A 16,858-nucleotide genomic window follows, 5' to 3' on the forward strand; every position below is an offset into this window, starting at 1 on the left:
CCATTTGAAATTGTTGTAGGTTGTCAAGGCGGGTGTCACGTAACAGGAGGAGGCTGGGTCTGCCTCTTTAGAGAGCTGTGAGGCCACAGCTGGAGTTACCTGCAGCACAGTGGAACTCCAAAGCATCCCTTGGATTAAGGTTTTCCAGAGCTGGGCAGACAGCTTCGATCACGAAGCGCAGCATGCGAAGCACCTCGGAGGCAGCGTGCTGGATAATGAGTGAGGCTTGTCAGTGGGACGCGTTGTTACCCCAAGCGTAGGCTCAGCCTTTTTTTGAGCTGCCTTCGCAAAATCCCAACAGTGCTGGAAAATGGGGAATTTCAGAATACAAGAGAGAAGGAATGCAGCAACTGGTTTTCTGCACGACAGAGGAACAACAGACCCAGTGTTGTAGAGACAAATGTTTTGGAAAGGTGATAACATTCTCTAAGACAAAAAGAAACAGTGGAGTGCAGCCTGCTTAAGACTGCCATTCTCCAGTCCTCAGTAATCTATCATTACAGCATCGTTTCCTCAGATTTTCAGAACATAAAAGGTGTTGAGAAATGTCACCTGAAGATAATAGGGCTTTGCTCAGTACAGGGAGCCTTGTTAATGTGGATACTCCCTCTTTTGGATTCTTCCAAAATGAAGCATCCCCCCAAGGGGGAGTGTAAGTGCCTTGTCTGACTCTTTTCCTGCTTTTCATCAATTTCTGCAGCCATTGCTTTCTTCGTCCAGATATCTGGCTTTGAGAGAACGGTAGAAGGGCCAGTTCTGGCTCTCATGGAACTTGGGAGTCTAAATTAGCATCCAAGGCTGTTCTATGAAAATGAGACAGAAAAAAATTGCATTTGATATAACAACAGTTAATAGAACTCTTCCAGGATCAAATCTCGTTATTTTTCTGGCATGGTTGGTCTGAAGTGCAAATACATGGCACAGTTATTGATTTTTGTATTATTATTATTATTTTTTCCAGCTAGCAATTACAGGAAATCAGTACACAAAAATACAGGTTGAGAACCAGAACTGGCATTTCTCACTGAATTATTTTTTAACAGTTTTCAAGAGCTAATGTATGTAGTCTGGAGACACTGATCATCAGCACAAATAGCAGATCTTGTGTCAGGATTTCTGCCTTTTCCTCCACCCAAAAACATAGGAGGAGACAGCTTCATTGTCAGCATCACTATTTCAACCCATTGTCTTGGGATGTCAGTTCAAAAACAGTCAGAAGCCATTCCAAAAAGACAGCAACCCTTCAGCAAAACTAAATAGTCTCCTCTTCTGGGCAGCGTTTTGTTCTCTAGCACTCACCCTCTTTCCCCAAGAAAGTCAGACAATGTTGGCTGGCTCAATAAGACACTCTTAAAACTAAATGCAGCTTAGATTGCTTGGCTTCTGATATACCACGTGGCTGAAAGCCTGCGGATAAAACCTTGCATCCAGGTGAAAAGACTGAAGGGAAACTTGAGGTTTGGAGTCTGTAATCCCTTCATCTCAGGAGCGACCTCCTTCCCTGTACCCAGCTGCTGACAGTGAAAAGGGTAAGGAAGATAGCGAGGAACGAGTGATTATATCAATCTTTTCACTAACCTGATCTTGTTTAAAGACATGATTTAGAACTGTCATCTCCCCTGACCTTTGTGTGCAGAAGTGAAGAGGGGTGGGTTCTGAATGAGTACCCAGTGCTCCATGACCCCCAGATGAGTTTGGGGGAAGAATTCACAGTCCTTAAAAAATAAATGGAAAACAAATCGGTAAAAGCTGTCTGTTACATAGAGGTTTACATCCACAGGTACTGCAGAGGGCACACATCAGGTCAAAGGGCATCCTGGAATTTTTACAAAGTACTTCGACCACTGGGGTTTGAGGCAAATGGTAAATGAAACTGTGGGCATGAGACTCCTGTGGCTGGAACTGCTCTCACGTCCCAGCACTGTTCCCCAGTGCCACAGTTTTCAACAACTGATAACAAGCAGGTGCAGTTACCGTAAGAAGCAGATGGCAATTACTCTTCTGACCCATGGGCTCCTGGTCCTGCACCATTGCTGCACAAGAGAGGCTTAAGCCCAGGCTCAAAGCAAAGATCTGAAATCCCTCTGCTTGTCTTGGAAGTGGGGATTTTTGTATCCTCTTCACTCTGGGAAGGAAAAGGAGTGTCTGGAATTGCCAGATTACAGTTTAGGCAAAATGTCTGTGTCACAGGAAGAATTTTGCAGTGCAATGAAATGAAGCCACGTGTTTCCCAGCCCAAGCACCAAATGCAGGTAACTCTGATAGTATCCAGAAGCAGAGGTGGCTGCGTCTGATGCTCAGAATGATGCTCTGTAGTGTAGTGAAGGTGTCCCACAGCAGCATTTCAGGCATTCTAATGTGAGACAGAAGCAAGCTGGCCAGCATCCTTGTCAAACGTGAGGCAATCTCTCTGCCACGTTGAGCAGTTTTGCTGTCAGGACTGTTCAGTCTGTGTATTAGTGGAGCTTGCGGTCGTATCTGGTCTTCTGCCTTCTGTCACTGACTGAGATGTTCCTCTGCAGTGGGAAAGCTCAGGCTTCCCCTTGAGTAGTTTTGGACTTCTGACAAATGGACAGCCTATTCCTGTAGACAACTCTTACTTTAACCTCTGAAGTAGTCTGCCATGTGAGGTCAGGGGCCAAAGCTGCAAAAACATTTGACTGGTGTATGAAAAACTCAGTGCAAAACTCTCTTATTCAGAGAAGGCAATTAGTTGTGAATGCCCTGACTTATTAGCATTCTGCTTACGATCTTGTCTTACAGCGTCCTGCTCACGGATTCCAAGTTAATATGAAGTTAGAGGCTGTAGACAAAAGAAATCCCATCTTGATAAGAGTAGCAACGATAATTGACAAAGATGACCATCGTATTAAGGTATGACCTTGCTTTGAAGTTCAGAGCCTTCCTGCTGAGGACTGCAGTGATTGGCAGTACAGAGAAAATACCTGTTTGATATGAGAAGCAGCAAACAAACACCTTACAGATGATCGAGCCTACAGGCCTGCCCAACTGGAAATGATTTCTGTTGTTTTGGCCTATTGAAATCTGATGGAATTGCCTGGTATTGTTAGTTACTGTTTCAATGTAACTATTTTGAAGTAAGATTTGACAGAATGATTTTCCATCTCTTAGCAGTTTCTGTGTGATCTGTACGAGTGAAGGCAGCGTTAATGTTCTGCTGGTGGGAAGCTACCTGACAGTTTTTTCCTAGCACACTTAAAAGAAAATCAAAAGCAAGTTAAGCCCTGGTACATGTGGGAAGCAGCTTCACTCACCAATATAAATTCATTACACGGATGCATTTTAACTAATTATTTTCACGTTAATATATTGCCAGAAATGTCTGTTGTGCATTGGCTTCTGATAAATAAGTTATCAGTTGGCTAAAGTGGAGCCTGCACTGATGGGGCCACAGGTCTCTCCTTGGCCACAGGTCTCCTTCCTGAAGGATGATTACGTGGTCAGGAGTGGAGTTTGTCCCCCCTTGGCCATTTGATTCTGTTTGCCTGAGCTGGATCTGAACAACCATTACTAGTCCCATCGTCCAGTGGAAAATTCTAGCTTGTTTACTGCAAAACTTGCCAAAGTCATTGGCTTTTATGGTGTTCTGGGATTCATAGAAAACAAAACAATTAAATAAGCAATTCTGTTTGCATATATTTAGACTGGAGTGTGCTGGAGCACCCAACGGTCTGTGCTTTCTTGCAGACCCCGTGATTTGACTATGTCACCAGAATCTGGTTGTTCCCTAAAAGATAGACATATGGGTTAGGAAAAGAAATTAAGCACAAAGAATGATTGTGCTTGACTGAAAGACTGAATGAATCAGCTCCAAGTTGAGCAAGGTGAAACAAAGGGGGAAGTTAAAATAAAAGCTGAGTCATATCCTTAACTATATCTCTCACCGAGACTCTGTGCTTCTTTTAGATACATTTTGATGGCTGGGACCGTAATTATGATTTTTGGGTCGATGCAGACAGCCCTGATGTTCATCCAGTAGGCTGGTGTGCAAAAACTGGACATGCTTTGCAAGTCCCCCTAGGTAATGTAGATGACATCATATTGTTGTATTGAATAATTTTCCCTAAATGCGGTCTGCTCTTGAGGTGTATAAAACTTTTTATAAATCTGTTTAGCTTTTCACAAACCTGTTTACCTTTTTTAATTCTTACTACCAGGTGCTGTTGATCCTGTGGGAACAGTGGGACAAGCGTGTCCTACTCCAGGCTGTCACGGTATTGGCCACGTCAGGGGACCACGATATGGAACACATTATACGTATGTATATGAGATCTTCTGAGGGTTCTGTTTGTGAGCTGTCTGTAAGAGTAACGCAGCAACAAGCACCTGCACTGCACTGAAATTATCACAAGGTGTTTGTTCTGGAGATAGTTATTAGTGCAATTGCAGCTCCCTCTTGTGTCTAAATGCACTGTTCCACCATAAATTCAGTTCGTACCAGTATAATCATTACAACTGCAATACAATCTAGCATAGATGAATTCTCTCCAATTTCTATCTTCTAGTATTACTGAAGGAAATTCTTTTGTAAAATAACATACCCAAGAACAGGATGCAAGAAGACAGCTAAGAGGAAGAGTGTGGCTAGATTATTATACTGTAAGCAGAAAGGAAAGAGCACTCATATTTTGTGGTTTGCCTTTGATTTCTTATGTGTTCTTGGAAAATAAAGGTTTTTCTTGATTAAACTATCTTACAGAGCAAGAAAACAATCTCAGATGGGAGGTGTGAAGGTCCAGTAGTATATAATGTGGTAAAGGACTTTGAGTTGTTCAGAGTGATAGTTGCAGGAGTGTTTTGTTTCATGAAATACTGTTCAGACAAGCAGGCAACACTGAAAAGCTGTTGTTATTCTCTAAGATGATTCTAAAAACATGACTTTGATTTCTAAATCTGCTATTTGGTCCCCTGCTTGCCCACACCTTAGACTGGGTAATGATGTCTCCCTTCCAGACGTGTTTTGGCCTTGCTTTTTCTGGGTTTGTTGATGTATATATCTGCCTGAGGCTGGTAAGACTGATTTTAGAAACATGCATCTTAATCTCTCTCTCTTTTTTTTTTTTTCTTTAACTCAGGTTAGTTGGCTGCCCATATTCTGATGTGAACCTCAGCAGAGAAAACTTGTTACAGGACCGCCTGAGCGGGGAAAGACCTTCCTCTGGCAATAGCCTTCAGAAAGCCAAGAGGATAGAGACCCCTGCCCCAGTCCTGTTGGGAACAGGAGAGTCTTCTCAGGAGGACTCTCCACATTCCAGGTGAGCTGAACGCATTTCCTAGGCAGGTACTAGGGAACAAAACCATTTTACAAGGCTGACAAACGCAGGAATTGGCAGAGAAGCAGTAGAGCATTGAGTTCATCTGTCTGTAATATTGACCCATGCCCCAGACACTCTTAACACAGAGCACTGCACTTTTATACCCTCATATGCCTTAATAGGTTTCTTGATTCCTTAATCCTGCTGCTCTGGTCACATTCCAACAAAGGAAATTGCATTCTGTCTCCATAATTTTTTCTTTGCTGTTTCAATTTAAAATATATTCTTTTTCTTCATTTCCTGTCTTAAAACTGTCAGGCAAGATTATTTTGCACTATTAAACTGTAACTGCGATCCACCCCAGAGTTTGTTGCATTACACTGGTAGGTGTAAGGGCTCCATGTATCACTTGGCAAACAAGTGGAGTTCCTTCAGATATTTTATTTTCTTACATGAAGATCTTGGAATTGAGGATCATTGAGGTAAACTGTGTATTAGTTCATTGACTGCAGGAGGCAGTCAGTCTGTCACGGGGACAAACCTGGACAGGAATGCTTTTGCTATTGTCACCTACAGTCTGTAGGAATTCAGTCTCACTCAGGCAATCTCTGGTGATACTTTAGGTCTTTTGTTGTATTTTAAGGCCTATATGCATTTTAAGGTTTCTTTGCTTTGCTTAGATTTATAACGCTATTGAGATAAGTTCGGTCAGACAAAAGGAACACCCCTCCCCTAAAGCGTGCATGGCCAGGCCAAAGCTTGCCTCTTCTCATCCCAGTAACGTGCTGGGATCTCCTTTTGCTACTCTTGACAACAGAGTGGATTGTATTTCAATGGCACTGTTACTTGAAAATTTTCTTGGGAGTTTTGGGATTCTCCTAGAATAAATGGGAATCTAAATTTGCAGCATATTTATGTTTTTCTAACTAGTTCTCTTCCTGATAGTGCGAGGTTCAAATTCAGTATGCAAATCTTAAAACTTCCTGCTGTTTGTCCTACCTTGGTTAACTGTGTAGCTCTATTTATGCAGCAAACTCAGCTGTTGAAACTGTCTTAAATGTTAGCCAGAGGAATCAAGGTTCCAAAATCTTAAATCTTGATTTCACCGCAGCACATGCTTCAGCGGGTTTCTTGTAGCTGCTGGGATCAGAGCCCTGGTCCACAGGGGCTGATTATTTCACATAATCTCTCTCAATCCGTGCTAAAGTAAAATAGCACTTTGTACTGTGCCTGTAGCGATGGTGGGGGAGAGGAAGGCTTCCACCGCTAGGTGGTAGTTGTTACTCCCATTTGCAAGAAGCTGCCAGCTTTGCCTCTCCTCAGGGAAAAGGGAACAGAGGATGTCAGCTTAGCTGCTATCATTTTTCTGTCTCTCCAGAAAATCTGCACAAGACAGTGAAAAGTCATGTCAAAGCAGTGTACGCAGTCTGTCGGAACAGTCTGAAAACAATCAAGAGAAAGACTGGATAGAGGAGGAATCGTCTGCAGACATCAAAGCCAAACCGAAAAAGTAAATAAGATTTTTGTGAGGTATTTTCATGGATTAGTAGTTGTGTCTCTTGATGCTGCTGCTACATAGGAAATACAGATGTAAATCAGGAGCTTAGAACGGCTCAGTTTGATCAGAGGGTTGCAGCACAGAGTTTTAGAATGACATGTTGTTAAGTCTCCTCCTTTCCTCCCACTATTTCGGGGACTTTATTTCCCACTGTGAACTCAAATCTGAGTTGTAGCTATAACTGTATATCACAGCCCTTAGCTTAGAGGGGCCAGGGATAAGTAGTTTTATCGCTAATGGTAAGAGGGAGATAATTTTGGTTGCTAAATACACCGTTAATCTCTTTCTGTAGAAGAGTTTGAGTTATCAGTTTGTGTTATCGTTTGAAATGTTTCGTACTTGATGCTTTCAGGCTTGGGTGCTCACATGCCTATATAAAGTTCCAGCTGGTGAAACAGGAGAACAATGGGAAAGGTTGGTTGATTTTTTTATTTATTTGTGTGTGTGTGTGTTTGCATGTGCAATATACCAGACCCCCAAGGACAATTTAAAACTCTACAACTTTTTTGTTGTTGATTCTATGGTCAAGAGAGGACATACCCTGGCGCTGATGATAATGGTAGTCTTTTTTCATTTAAAATGAGGAAGAAGAGTAAAATTGCTTAGAGGTTGGGGGTTTTGTACTTTTTTAGAGTGAAGCTTTGTATTTATTAACCGAGAAAGACGAGCCTTCACCATCTCTAGTACCACTGCATACTCTCCTGAAATGACAAGGGGAAGTTGTTCCCTCGTCTGCAACCATTCTGCTGGTAGAGTGAGCAGAGGTGTCATGGGAGACACAGACAAAACCTGGCAGATAGTTGCTAAGTTCCGTTAACTTCTTGCAGTAGTTTCCCCCAGGTATGCAGAAACATGATTAGAATCATTTAGGGCAACTTCTTGAAGGTTCTCCTAAGGAGAAAAAAGAAAATCCAATGGAAAAACAATGTCTTCTTTATTCTGGTACTTGACAGGTTAAGTTTTAAGAGAAGCTTTCTGATATCACTTTGGCAAACCATATGCTTAACTTTCAGATTTACTATAAAAAGCCATTTCAGAGAACCGAGCTGACCAGGCTTTTAGGAGGATTTAACTTGGTAATAAGTCTCCAATCAAAAATAGCTAAGCAGGCACAAACTGGGGCAGGTGCCTAGATTTTTTTTATTATTATTCATTTTTACCTTGTGCTGACTTCTGCAGTCAGAGCTAGAGAAGTCTGCCAGCCCTGAGCTGCAGTTGCAGTTGGCAGGGAAAGCTGTCTGCTTTCCCGTCGCATTTACCTTAAGCAGAGTGATGGAAATCAGTAGAGGGAAATTCTGCAATAATCCACTGACCTGTAATTTCGTGATTGCCCAGAGCTTTCATCCCATCTATATTTAAACTATTAGGACACCGCTTCCCTCTGAATGGAGAATAATTCCTGTAGATCGTGGTTTGGACACTTTCCCCGAGGATCTGGGCTCAGGGAAGGAAAGGGCTTTCCAGTTCGTGTTGCTGTGAGGCTCCTTCGCTCTCCAGGTGCCTGTCAGTGTTCCTGTGCACGCCTTGCAGCAGGCACGCTTTTTGTTCACCGTGAGCTGCCATGTTATCAATGTGACTAAAGGTTTAAAGGCTTAATGGTGACATTCAGGGCGGAGAAGGGGGGTGAAATGAAGAAAAGCCAGGCTGTAAGGATGAGGAGGGAATAAAATGAAAAGGGAACAGCCTGTGATCGAGGCAGAGCCCACGCAGCAGGGATGTGGCAGCACAGAAGATCCTGGCACGAGTGGGACCTCCTGGCACAGGGGAGGGGAGTTGAGGCCAGCTGCTGCCAGCCCCTGGGGGCACAGGGAGAGACCATGTGAGGAGCAGGTGACAGCCTCCCAGGAGCGATGTCTCATGCTGTGTCATCGCCATCAGCATCAGCTTCTGCTCTGAGGATCAGGCTTTATTTATGTAAGTTTTAATTCCCCCACTCTGGTCTTGTTATAAAAGTAGAGACCTGTATCTGATGCTGTACTGCATCCCTTAGTGAGGTGGAGATGAAGTAAGGTGACCCAGCAGGGGACAGAGGAATAACCTTGTGTCAGACCAACCTTTGCCTCTAGCACTTCTTTGGCCTCAGCTGGTGAGGAGCCGGCAACCTGTCAAAATGGACTTGCTCTTTGTAGCACTGCTTTTGTTGTGCTTTGCAAGCGGCGACTGGCACACCCCCCAGGTCCTTACACACCATCCTGCAAACGCCGTTCACGAGAACACTGAATCAACCTGAGGCAGGCAGCAGCCCTGTCGGTGCTGTGGCTGGGGCAGGTTTATGAAAACAGCAGCAAAACGGCACTTTGGGTACCGCTGCCACAGGATGGCCCCTGGCAGCCTGCACAGTGCCTGCCGGGGGGCGAGGGGACGGTGCACGTTGCCCCTTGTAAAGCAGAGGAATGCTTTCCATGTTGTTTCCATCCTCTGCTTCACTTCCTGTTGTATAACCGGGCGAATCCCTGTAGGACCATGACTCTGCACTACTCAAATGATCTCATTAGGGAGGGGTGATTTCTTCTGTCTCTCTTTTCTCTCTCTTTTTTTTTTCTCCCTTCCTCCTTGGTTTCTTTAAAGCCTCCATCACTTGACACATGAGGAGGGAACTGATGTCTGGAGGTAATGTGCAGCACTCCTGGCCTGGAAGCCTCCTGGGGAGGCGGCGAGCCCAGGCCATCAGCTGGCACGTGTGGCGCTCCTCACAGGCTGGCTACAGCTGTGAGCTGGAATGATGCCATTAGTTTCCAGCTGAAGATGCTGTTACCAGAACTCCTCCACCTTGTCAATAAAACGCTGCAAACATCTTCTGTGTTAGCAGCGTGACATCATTTTCCTGGGAAAGAAGCTAACGATAAAGCCTCCAGCCTGGCAATCTTATCTTATCTTTTTTTTTTTCTTTTCCTCGGGAGGGTGGGGGAGAACACCCCGAGAGCTGTGTGCCCTGCAATAGCAGTGCCTGGCTGCCTGCTTGCCCTGCCTTGCTTTTTCCTCCAGACCGTGACCCTTCCTCCTCTTTTGTTGTAATCGCTCCTACTCGAAGACTCGCTCTGACTTGTCTCGTTTCCTTTTCCAGACCCTGATTTCGATCTCCAGCAGGCCCTCCACCAGTCCATCTTCATGCCTTCCCTGACCTCTAACCCGACCCACCGCCTCCATCTCTGCTGGGAGCAGCACTGCAAGCTCTTGCCGGAGGTCTCGGGCCTCACAGCCAAGCATGTGGCCAAATGGACTGTGGAAGAGGTGAGTTACCTGCTACCTGCCCCGCTCTCGGGTGCGGGAATGCCTGAGCCCCCTTTCAGGAGTGCTGATTGGAAGACATCATTATTTTCTGTGCCTCCCTAGGTAATGCTTTGCCATTTGCCTCGTGGATGCCATAGCTGACTCAGCTAGAAGTTGTACCTGAGTCCTTTACAAACAGAGGGAAAGATCCCTATTAACCCTCTGGTGCCCAAGGCTTATGTCAGTGAATGAGACTCTCTTTGTTTATTTACCCCTTGATCTTTCAGTGCTCAGGCCTGAAACACGAATCTGACAGCAGATTCTGTTTCTCTCTGGTCTCCCTCCCCCTCTCCTGTGATTTTCCTGCTTATTCACTTTTACATTGCAGATAATTCCAAACTGCACTGTGCATACCCACTCCTCCCACGTCTCCCTGCCTGTTTCCCCTGGAACAAAACTGCCCACAGCCTGACCTGATTTCTGACAGAGGTAGCTGTGCAGCTGGGGATGTGTCTCTGCAGTCCCAGCTCTTGAGATGTCTCCTGTAATTAGGAGGCATGTGAACACGCTGGTATCTTTTGTGTGCTGAGTAGTTGGTTTTTGCCTTGATGCCTTGGGCATAAATAATATTTGTATCTCCACTCGAGGAGTGGTGACAATTTGGATCCTGGCGCTTAATCACAGGCCATTTAATTGAAGAGAAATGTGCTGTAATGTTGCGCTTGCAAGGAAGGAGGTAATCTGCAAAGCAGGAAAAGGTGCCATTCTTCATGAGGCATAGAGGATCTTCAGGGGCTTTTAAAAAGTGCTTTTTCCCTAAGTGCCTCTTCCATCAGATAAATCCAGTCTTGACTTTGTTCTTCATGCTGGAGGACTGGTTGGAGTCTGGTGGGATTGCAGAATCACAGGGGATGGGAACCACAGCAAATGTGAAGGCAGTAGAGCAATTAGTGTGGCTGGTTTAAAAACTGGCTATTTTTTCTTCCTTTTTTTTTTTTTCTTTTAAGTTTTAATGAAAATGAGTCAGAATTAAATTCATAGCAAGGAGGAGAAAAATCTCTCTGAAAGATTTTCTATTTGTATCCTTCTGAGAAAGCTTCCACTGATTTATTTTTTTTTCCAAAAGGTCTTTTAGTAAATCAATACAGGCAGGAGCAGCTAATCCTCTGACATGAAAACAATCAGAATCTCTTTCTTTTGGACAAAACATGGAGGTTGTTTCATGGAGGAGCAGAGACAGGATACAAGCCAAATAAAATTTGTCCTTTACAGTTGACCTTTAAAGCAACTGCTGGGTAAATTTAACTGGGATATTAGTTTGATAGCAGATGAATATAAGTCGGGACCACAGGGCATCGATGCAGGGCGTAGTGGTGTAGTGATTCACAGTCCAGAACACAATGAACTGCCTGAAGCTGCTGAGGATGCGCTGACTACCAGCAGGAGTGTGAGTGGCACATGAAAAAGATCAGCTGCAGCACCACAACAGACCTGCTAAAGTCATGACAGGTTTTGTCTTGAATTTTGGTGAAGTGGATCGGGGTTTTGCAAATCCTCTTCCTCACAGATTCCCGTAGGAATTAATGTAGCCCTTGTATGAGCACTTGCAGGATCGGCACGTGCAGGGCAACGTAGCCGCAAGGTCTGGAAGATGAAAGCAGTAGGACTTCTCTGTGTTTTAGTGAGTCCAAAGTAGATTTGATCTGTCGCTGTTTGGGCTTCTGACATCTTCCTGCAGGGCAAACAGTTGCCTATGAGTTGTGCTTTGAACTCTGCTGCACAAAGGAGCCCATTCTGCTGATTTGAAACGAGCAATGGGAGTGTAAAATTCTCCTTTGGTTTCAGACTGGAGAACTGTTTTTATTTTATAAAACCCACATTAAGGAAAAAAAAAATCTTGCTTTAATTCTCTGTTGGTTGAGAGCAGCTGAAATGACAGAGCAGCAGCAGTATTTAGGGACCCTCAAGCTAGGAAACCCTTGGTAACACTGAACAGTTCAACAAGATTAGTTACTTTAATGCAGCTTTGTTATTTATTGAAAGCTTCCTATCGTGTTTTCAAAGCACAGTTAGTGTAGGGTATGGAATCACAGGAGAACATTAATATGTGCCGGAGCTGAATTGTTCATTAGGTAATCCTGCATCAGATGCTAGTTCCTTGTGAGGGGACTGTCCTCGTGCTAATTGCTTGTGGGTTACTGCATCTGACTTAAACCCAGCTCCTACCCCAAAATATCCTAAAAGATGTTCTGTTATGGTGCCAATTGTGATATATCATGTCTGGGATCTCGTTATCACCCCTTGCGTGGAGGTGTAAGGTGCTCTCAGAGTTACACAGCACAATTCCCCACCACAAACACCGACACGCATAGCATAAGACACTTCCACCAGATAGCTCTGAGGCTGTTACGGGAGGTTATTACCAGCAGGAAAGGCAGGCAGGAGTTCACCTCCTCAAAGCAAAGGCCATGATCTGCCTGATCCCGCTGTGCTCCTGACCTGTCCGACACATCTCCCGCCCTCCCCAGCCTCACCTTTCCCTGGGGTAAGTGCTTCACTGCTGTCATTGTGCAGCTGTGCTGGGGTCCAGACAAGTTTGTTCCAGCCCGTGGTGCTGCTGTTCTGGCCTTCTGCTGCTCCCTTTTCCCCCCAGTGTCTTAGTTTGGGGACTGTCCTCTCTGGCAAGTGGCATGGGCCAGGCTTGCCACCTGGCTCTGCACACCCAGGGTCTGGCTAACACCCTGACGACCATCTATCCTATATTCTCTTGCATCCTCCTCCTTCCTCTTTTATTTCTCAATTTCTGGTGACCCCCCGGACCCCTGTTTGTTTAAAGGGCCACTTCTGCAGAGCAGGGTGCTTGCAGTGTACGTACAAGTGACTTTGGGACAAATCCAAGCCCCCATCACCCTGACCATGACACTGGCCAGCAGCAATTGTCCAGGGAAGGACAGAAAGAGCAAAGCAAGCTCCGAGCAGTCCCCTGAAACCTCTGCCAGCCTCTGGATGCAGCAGACCCTCAGGGCTTTTGCCCCCAGGGGTCCTACTGTCATTTAAATTCGGGAAGTTCCCGCCCTGCAGAGGCATTTTCGGTTGTTTCTTTTCATTATAAAGAGGGGAGGAGTTCAAAAGGAAATACAGAGTAGTATTTTACTTGTTTGCACTTCTACAGAAGAAGATTTGGGAGTCATTGCGTGCTGAAAGCTGTGGATTTTGGAGGTTCTCTTTAAAATGGAGCCTTCCCTCCTAGCACCATGTAATGGTGAAACATGAGAGGAGAGGAAGGCTCTGCCGGCAGATTGCGTAACAGAAGCAAGGGAGTCAGAGCTGCTCACCAAAAATCAGCTCTGCCAGGGTGGAGTGGAGCCGGAGGGCAGGCTGATAGCTCCCTGCGGATGGAACTGGGGGGAGGGAACGAGCACGAGTGGTGGGATCAGCTGGAGATGCAACGATGTGATTTAGGAGAGAGTCTGGCAATCGTGAGCTAAAGGGAAGCTCATCTTTGACAGCGACCCCTCCGAACTGTTTGTCTGTTTGTGTTTATGGAAGAAATGTCACATCTGTAATAACTCAAATGAATATGCCTCGTGAAACAGAGCTGTTCCTGCAAGGGAGCATCCAATTAGCATGAGATGTTTGATCTGATTATGCCTCAATATACAAATCTTCTGTGAACCAGTGAAGCTACAGATGGAGAAGACAATGCGTATTAAGTCATCCTCCACTGCATTCAGGATGGCTTCTTGCACTAGTTAGTGTTACATAATGTAATCCAAGGCTTGCTTGCATGTCTCAGAGGAGATTATTCCAAATGTTAACAGATTTCCTGCTTAGAAAGGTTTTCTCTAATATGAAATGTAAAATTAACTTATTTAATCCTGTTGGTTCCATGGATCCTCTGCATCCACCACAGATTAAATAAAACCCAAACGCTTCTGTAGCTCTTCTGCCTTCTGTGTGTTGGTAAACCAGGAGTACTCATTCGGTTGGCTTATCTTCTCTCTTAAAGTGGGACAAAGTGTCATAGCGGGAAATTGTCTGTATCCTTCTCTTCTTAATTTTATTTTCTGATAATACCACAGAGGAAGTAAAGTTGGGGATGGGTTTAAAATAGTGCCTAATCATATACACTTTTTAATCTGTAAAAGTAATAATGATGTTTTATGAGAACCACTTGGAGCATTGGAGAAGCTGCTCTCTTAAAGGAAGAGAAGTGGTCAAATGGCAATATGGAAAGTATTTGTGTTGCAGCAACAACTCAGTAATATTTTCATGTATGCCCTTCATTAATGGGACAGTTATAAGTATTAAAGCTCGTAAAATTCTGGCATACAGAACTCACATACAGAAATAAGACCTTTTTACTTGATGTCCATTTCAATCATTCACGTTTCTCTTCTACATCTAATTGCAGGTGGTGAGCTTTATCCAGCGTCTACCTGGTTGCAAAGAACAAGCATCTGTGTTCAGGGAAGAGGTAAGCCAAGCCTCCCACGTGCGCTCCCAAATGCAGTGCTGTGAATCTGGCGGGTCTGCTCCCCGTACCCCTGCTGCTCCGGAGTTACGGGGCTGACTGCACAGACATGCTCAGCCTTGTCATTAAGGAGCCTGTGGCATTTAGGAGGCAGCTTCGGCATCAAGCTCGATTCCAGCATGGTTAATTGCATTCTGCTGCTTTAAATTTCCCCTCCAGTTCCAATCACTTAGCTTATGTTTAACATCCTGTCTTGGACTACGGCATAGTGATTCTGGCATCGTTATAAAGATGTCCTGTTGGAATGGTGCAGTGAGGATCTCATCTGCTCCCTCTAACGAGAACATATGCCTGCTCCTCTTGGTGAGGCTGGCAGTTGTAGGGTTTCTTAGGAGCCACTGGCTTCTCCTGAGGACCGAGGTGGGAGCAGGAGAGGGTCCTTGCCTTGAAAAGCAGTTGCTGAGAAGTCAGCGTCGCCTGCATGCAGCGTGTCCTGTCACTGCTGCCTCATGCCAGGCTGGGCTCTGGGCTCTGCTGCCTGTTTGTGGTGCCTTCACCGTGGCTTCTCAGAAACTGCAGCTAGTGCAGGCTACGGCTGTCCTGTTCCTTAGCACGTCCTGTCACTGATGGTACGATGCCCAGGCTCTGCTGATTGCTTTGGCTTCCAGTTACGTTGCAGGTACAACTTGGAGGTTCTGTGCGAGCCCCTGATTAATATGCACAGACGTGCCTCCCTTCTGTCACCACAGCTCTCCTGCTTTGATGGTAAGAGCTTGAGGGAAGGGGTTGTGCCTTCTCTGTATTCTGCAAGGCACTGAGCACACCCTCAGTACTGAGGAGAAGCACAGCACGCTGTAGTGACTGTAAAGGGCAGGTTTTTAATAGATGACTGCTCCCCAGAGCTGGCTTCCTTTCAGGATGAATCAGGCCGTAGTGCATTTTATGGGATTTATGTCTCTGTATTTTGTTTTCCCTTATTTTAAAATACACACACATACCAAATAAAAAGCCAAATAAATTGAGGCTTGCAAGAAGCCCTGTGCGCAGTGTGACATTCTAGTGGAACATTGTTTAATTGAATATAGTGGGAATAATGAAATTTATCTTACTGAGCCAGTCCTTCGGTGTTGCTGAGTGTAAAAGATGCATCCTGACTTGTAGTGAAGTTGTGCTCAGAAATGAGGGCTTGGTAAGTGAGATGCAAGTCTTGTAATGAAGCCAACCATTCACAATTCATTTTATTTCTTCTAGTAATAATTTAAATGGGTCCCGAGCAAGGTGGCTGTTTTCTAGTTCAGAGAGCAGCACGGCCGCGTTCTATTTTAATACCTGATTTTCTGCAACCTCCAAGTATGGTTCGCTATGCCAAACCAGAGGGGCTTGGACTGTTTTTCAGGTTTCTGCTCAAACTAAACTGTCAGTTTGAAATTAAAACCCTTTTAGCAGTTTGGCTTTGGCCAGAATTCAGGTGTGAGTGACAGGACTGCTGGCCTCCGCCAGGGTTGTCCATTAGCTGTAATCAGGCCTTTGAGTGCTCTCAGTTTAGGATAAATAAATCCCTTGCAGCCTTCCCTTGGCAGGGGGGAGAGGGATAAGTTGCTGCTTACGTTACGAATGAAGAGAACAAATTGTGCGCAGAATTTTAAAAACCATCCAAATAAGATGGAACAAAGAAATGAATAATAAAGCACAGGCAGTGATAAGGGCGCTTGTTTCTAGGACTGGTTCAGGGAAGGTCTGTTTAAAATAAGCATCTTCGAGGCGATGCAGTGAAAGTGAAACACGGTAATAATAATACTGAACTCAAAAACGTTTTGAAACATGGGACTGTTTTCCAGCAGCTTTCTCCTGCTCTTGACTCTTTTTATTTAATTTAAGCAGCAGTCCATCTATTTCAAGCTATTTTTAACATGGGCATTGCAGCAGTGTAGACTCCAGGCAGCTTGTAAATAATATTCAGTGAGGTTGTGTGGCTGTCTGTGGACTGGGAGCCCTGCTGTCGTTTCCAGTGTACGTACTGGGAGGTAAAGTAACTTGCTAACAGTCTCTTGTGCGGCCAGAGGGGAGGAAACCAAATCTCCCGTGTCCCAGCTCTTTGCTTTAATTGTATGTTTGTCCAAGTTTATTGAATGTATCCTTTTCCGCCAGTTGTTGACATTCAAACGAATTCTAGTTAGGAAGACTACAGGGACAGAAGAATTGTTGTGCTGCATCAGCTGAGTGGTGTCTGCTGGACTGGTGAACATCAAGCGAGAGGAGATGGCTGTCGGTCTCTGTAAATGGACTTTAATGGAGTAACTTGGAGCCACATGTATTGTCTGTCTGTGTCCATTAATCTTT

General features: G+C 44.9%; 1 protein-coding gene across 3 annotated transcripts in view; it reads left to right on the plus strand.

Annotated features, from left to right (window-relative positions):
• The window catches only part of LOC118177670 (lethal(3)malignant brain tumor-like protein 4), a 45,428-nt gene that overhangs the window by 27,103 nt on the left and 1,467 nt on the right, over positions 1 to 16,858 (plus strand). For all 3 annotated transcript variants that reach the window (XM_035345621.1, XM_035345622.1, XM_035345619.1), the window contains 8 exons: positions 2,764 to 2,874; positions 3,928 to 4,042; positions 4,179 to 4,278; positions 5,097 to 5,276; positions 6,655 to 6,786; positions 7,187 to 7,248; positions 9,899 to 10,065; positions 14,459 to 14,521. In XM_035345621.1, the coding sequence (XP_035201512.1) occupies positions 2,764 to 2,874; positions 3,928 to 4,042; positions 4,179 to 4,278; positions 5,097 to 5,276; positions 6,655 to 6,786; positions 7,187 to 7,248; positions 9,899 to 10,065; positions 14,459 to 14,521 (930 nt within the window). The remainder of the gene's footprint in view (positions 1 to 2,763; positions 2,875 to 3,927; positions 4,043 to 4,178; positions 4,279 to 5,096; positions 5,277 to 6,654; positions 6,787 to 7,186; positions 7,249 to 9,898; positions 10,066 to 14,458; positions 14,522 to 16,858) is intronic.

This window comes from Oxyura jamaicensis, chromosome 23 (genome assembly GCF_011077185.1).
Source record: "Oxyura jamaicensis isolate SHBP4307 breed ruddy duck chromosome 23, BPBGC_Ojam_1.0, whole genome shotgun sequence".
NCBI classification, from domain to species: domain Eukaryota; kingdom Metazoa; phylum Chordata; class Aves; order Anseriformes; family Anatidae; genus Oxyura; species Oxyura jamaicensis.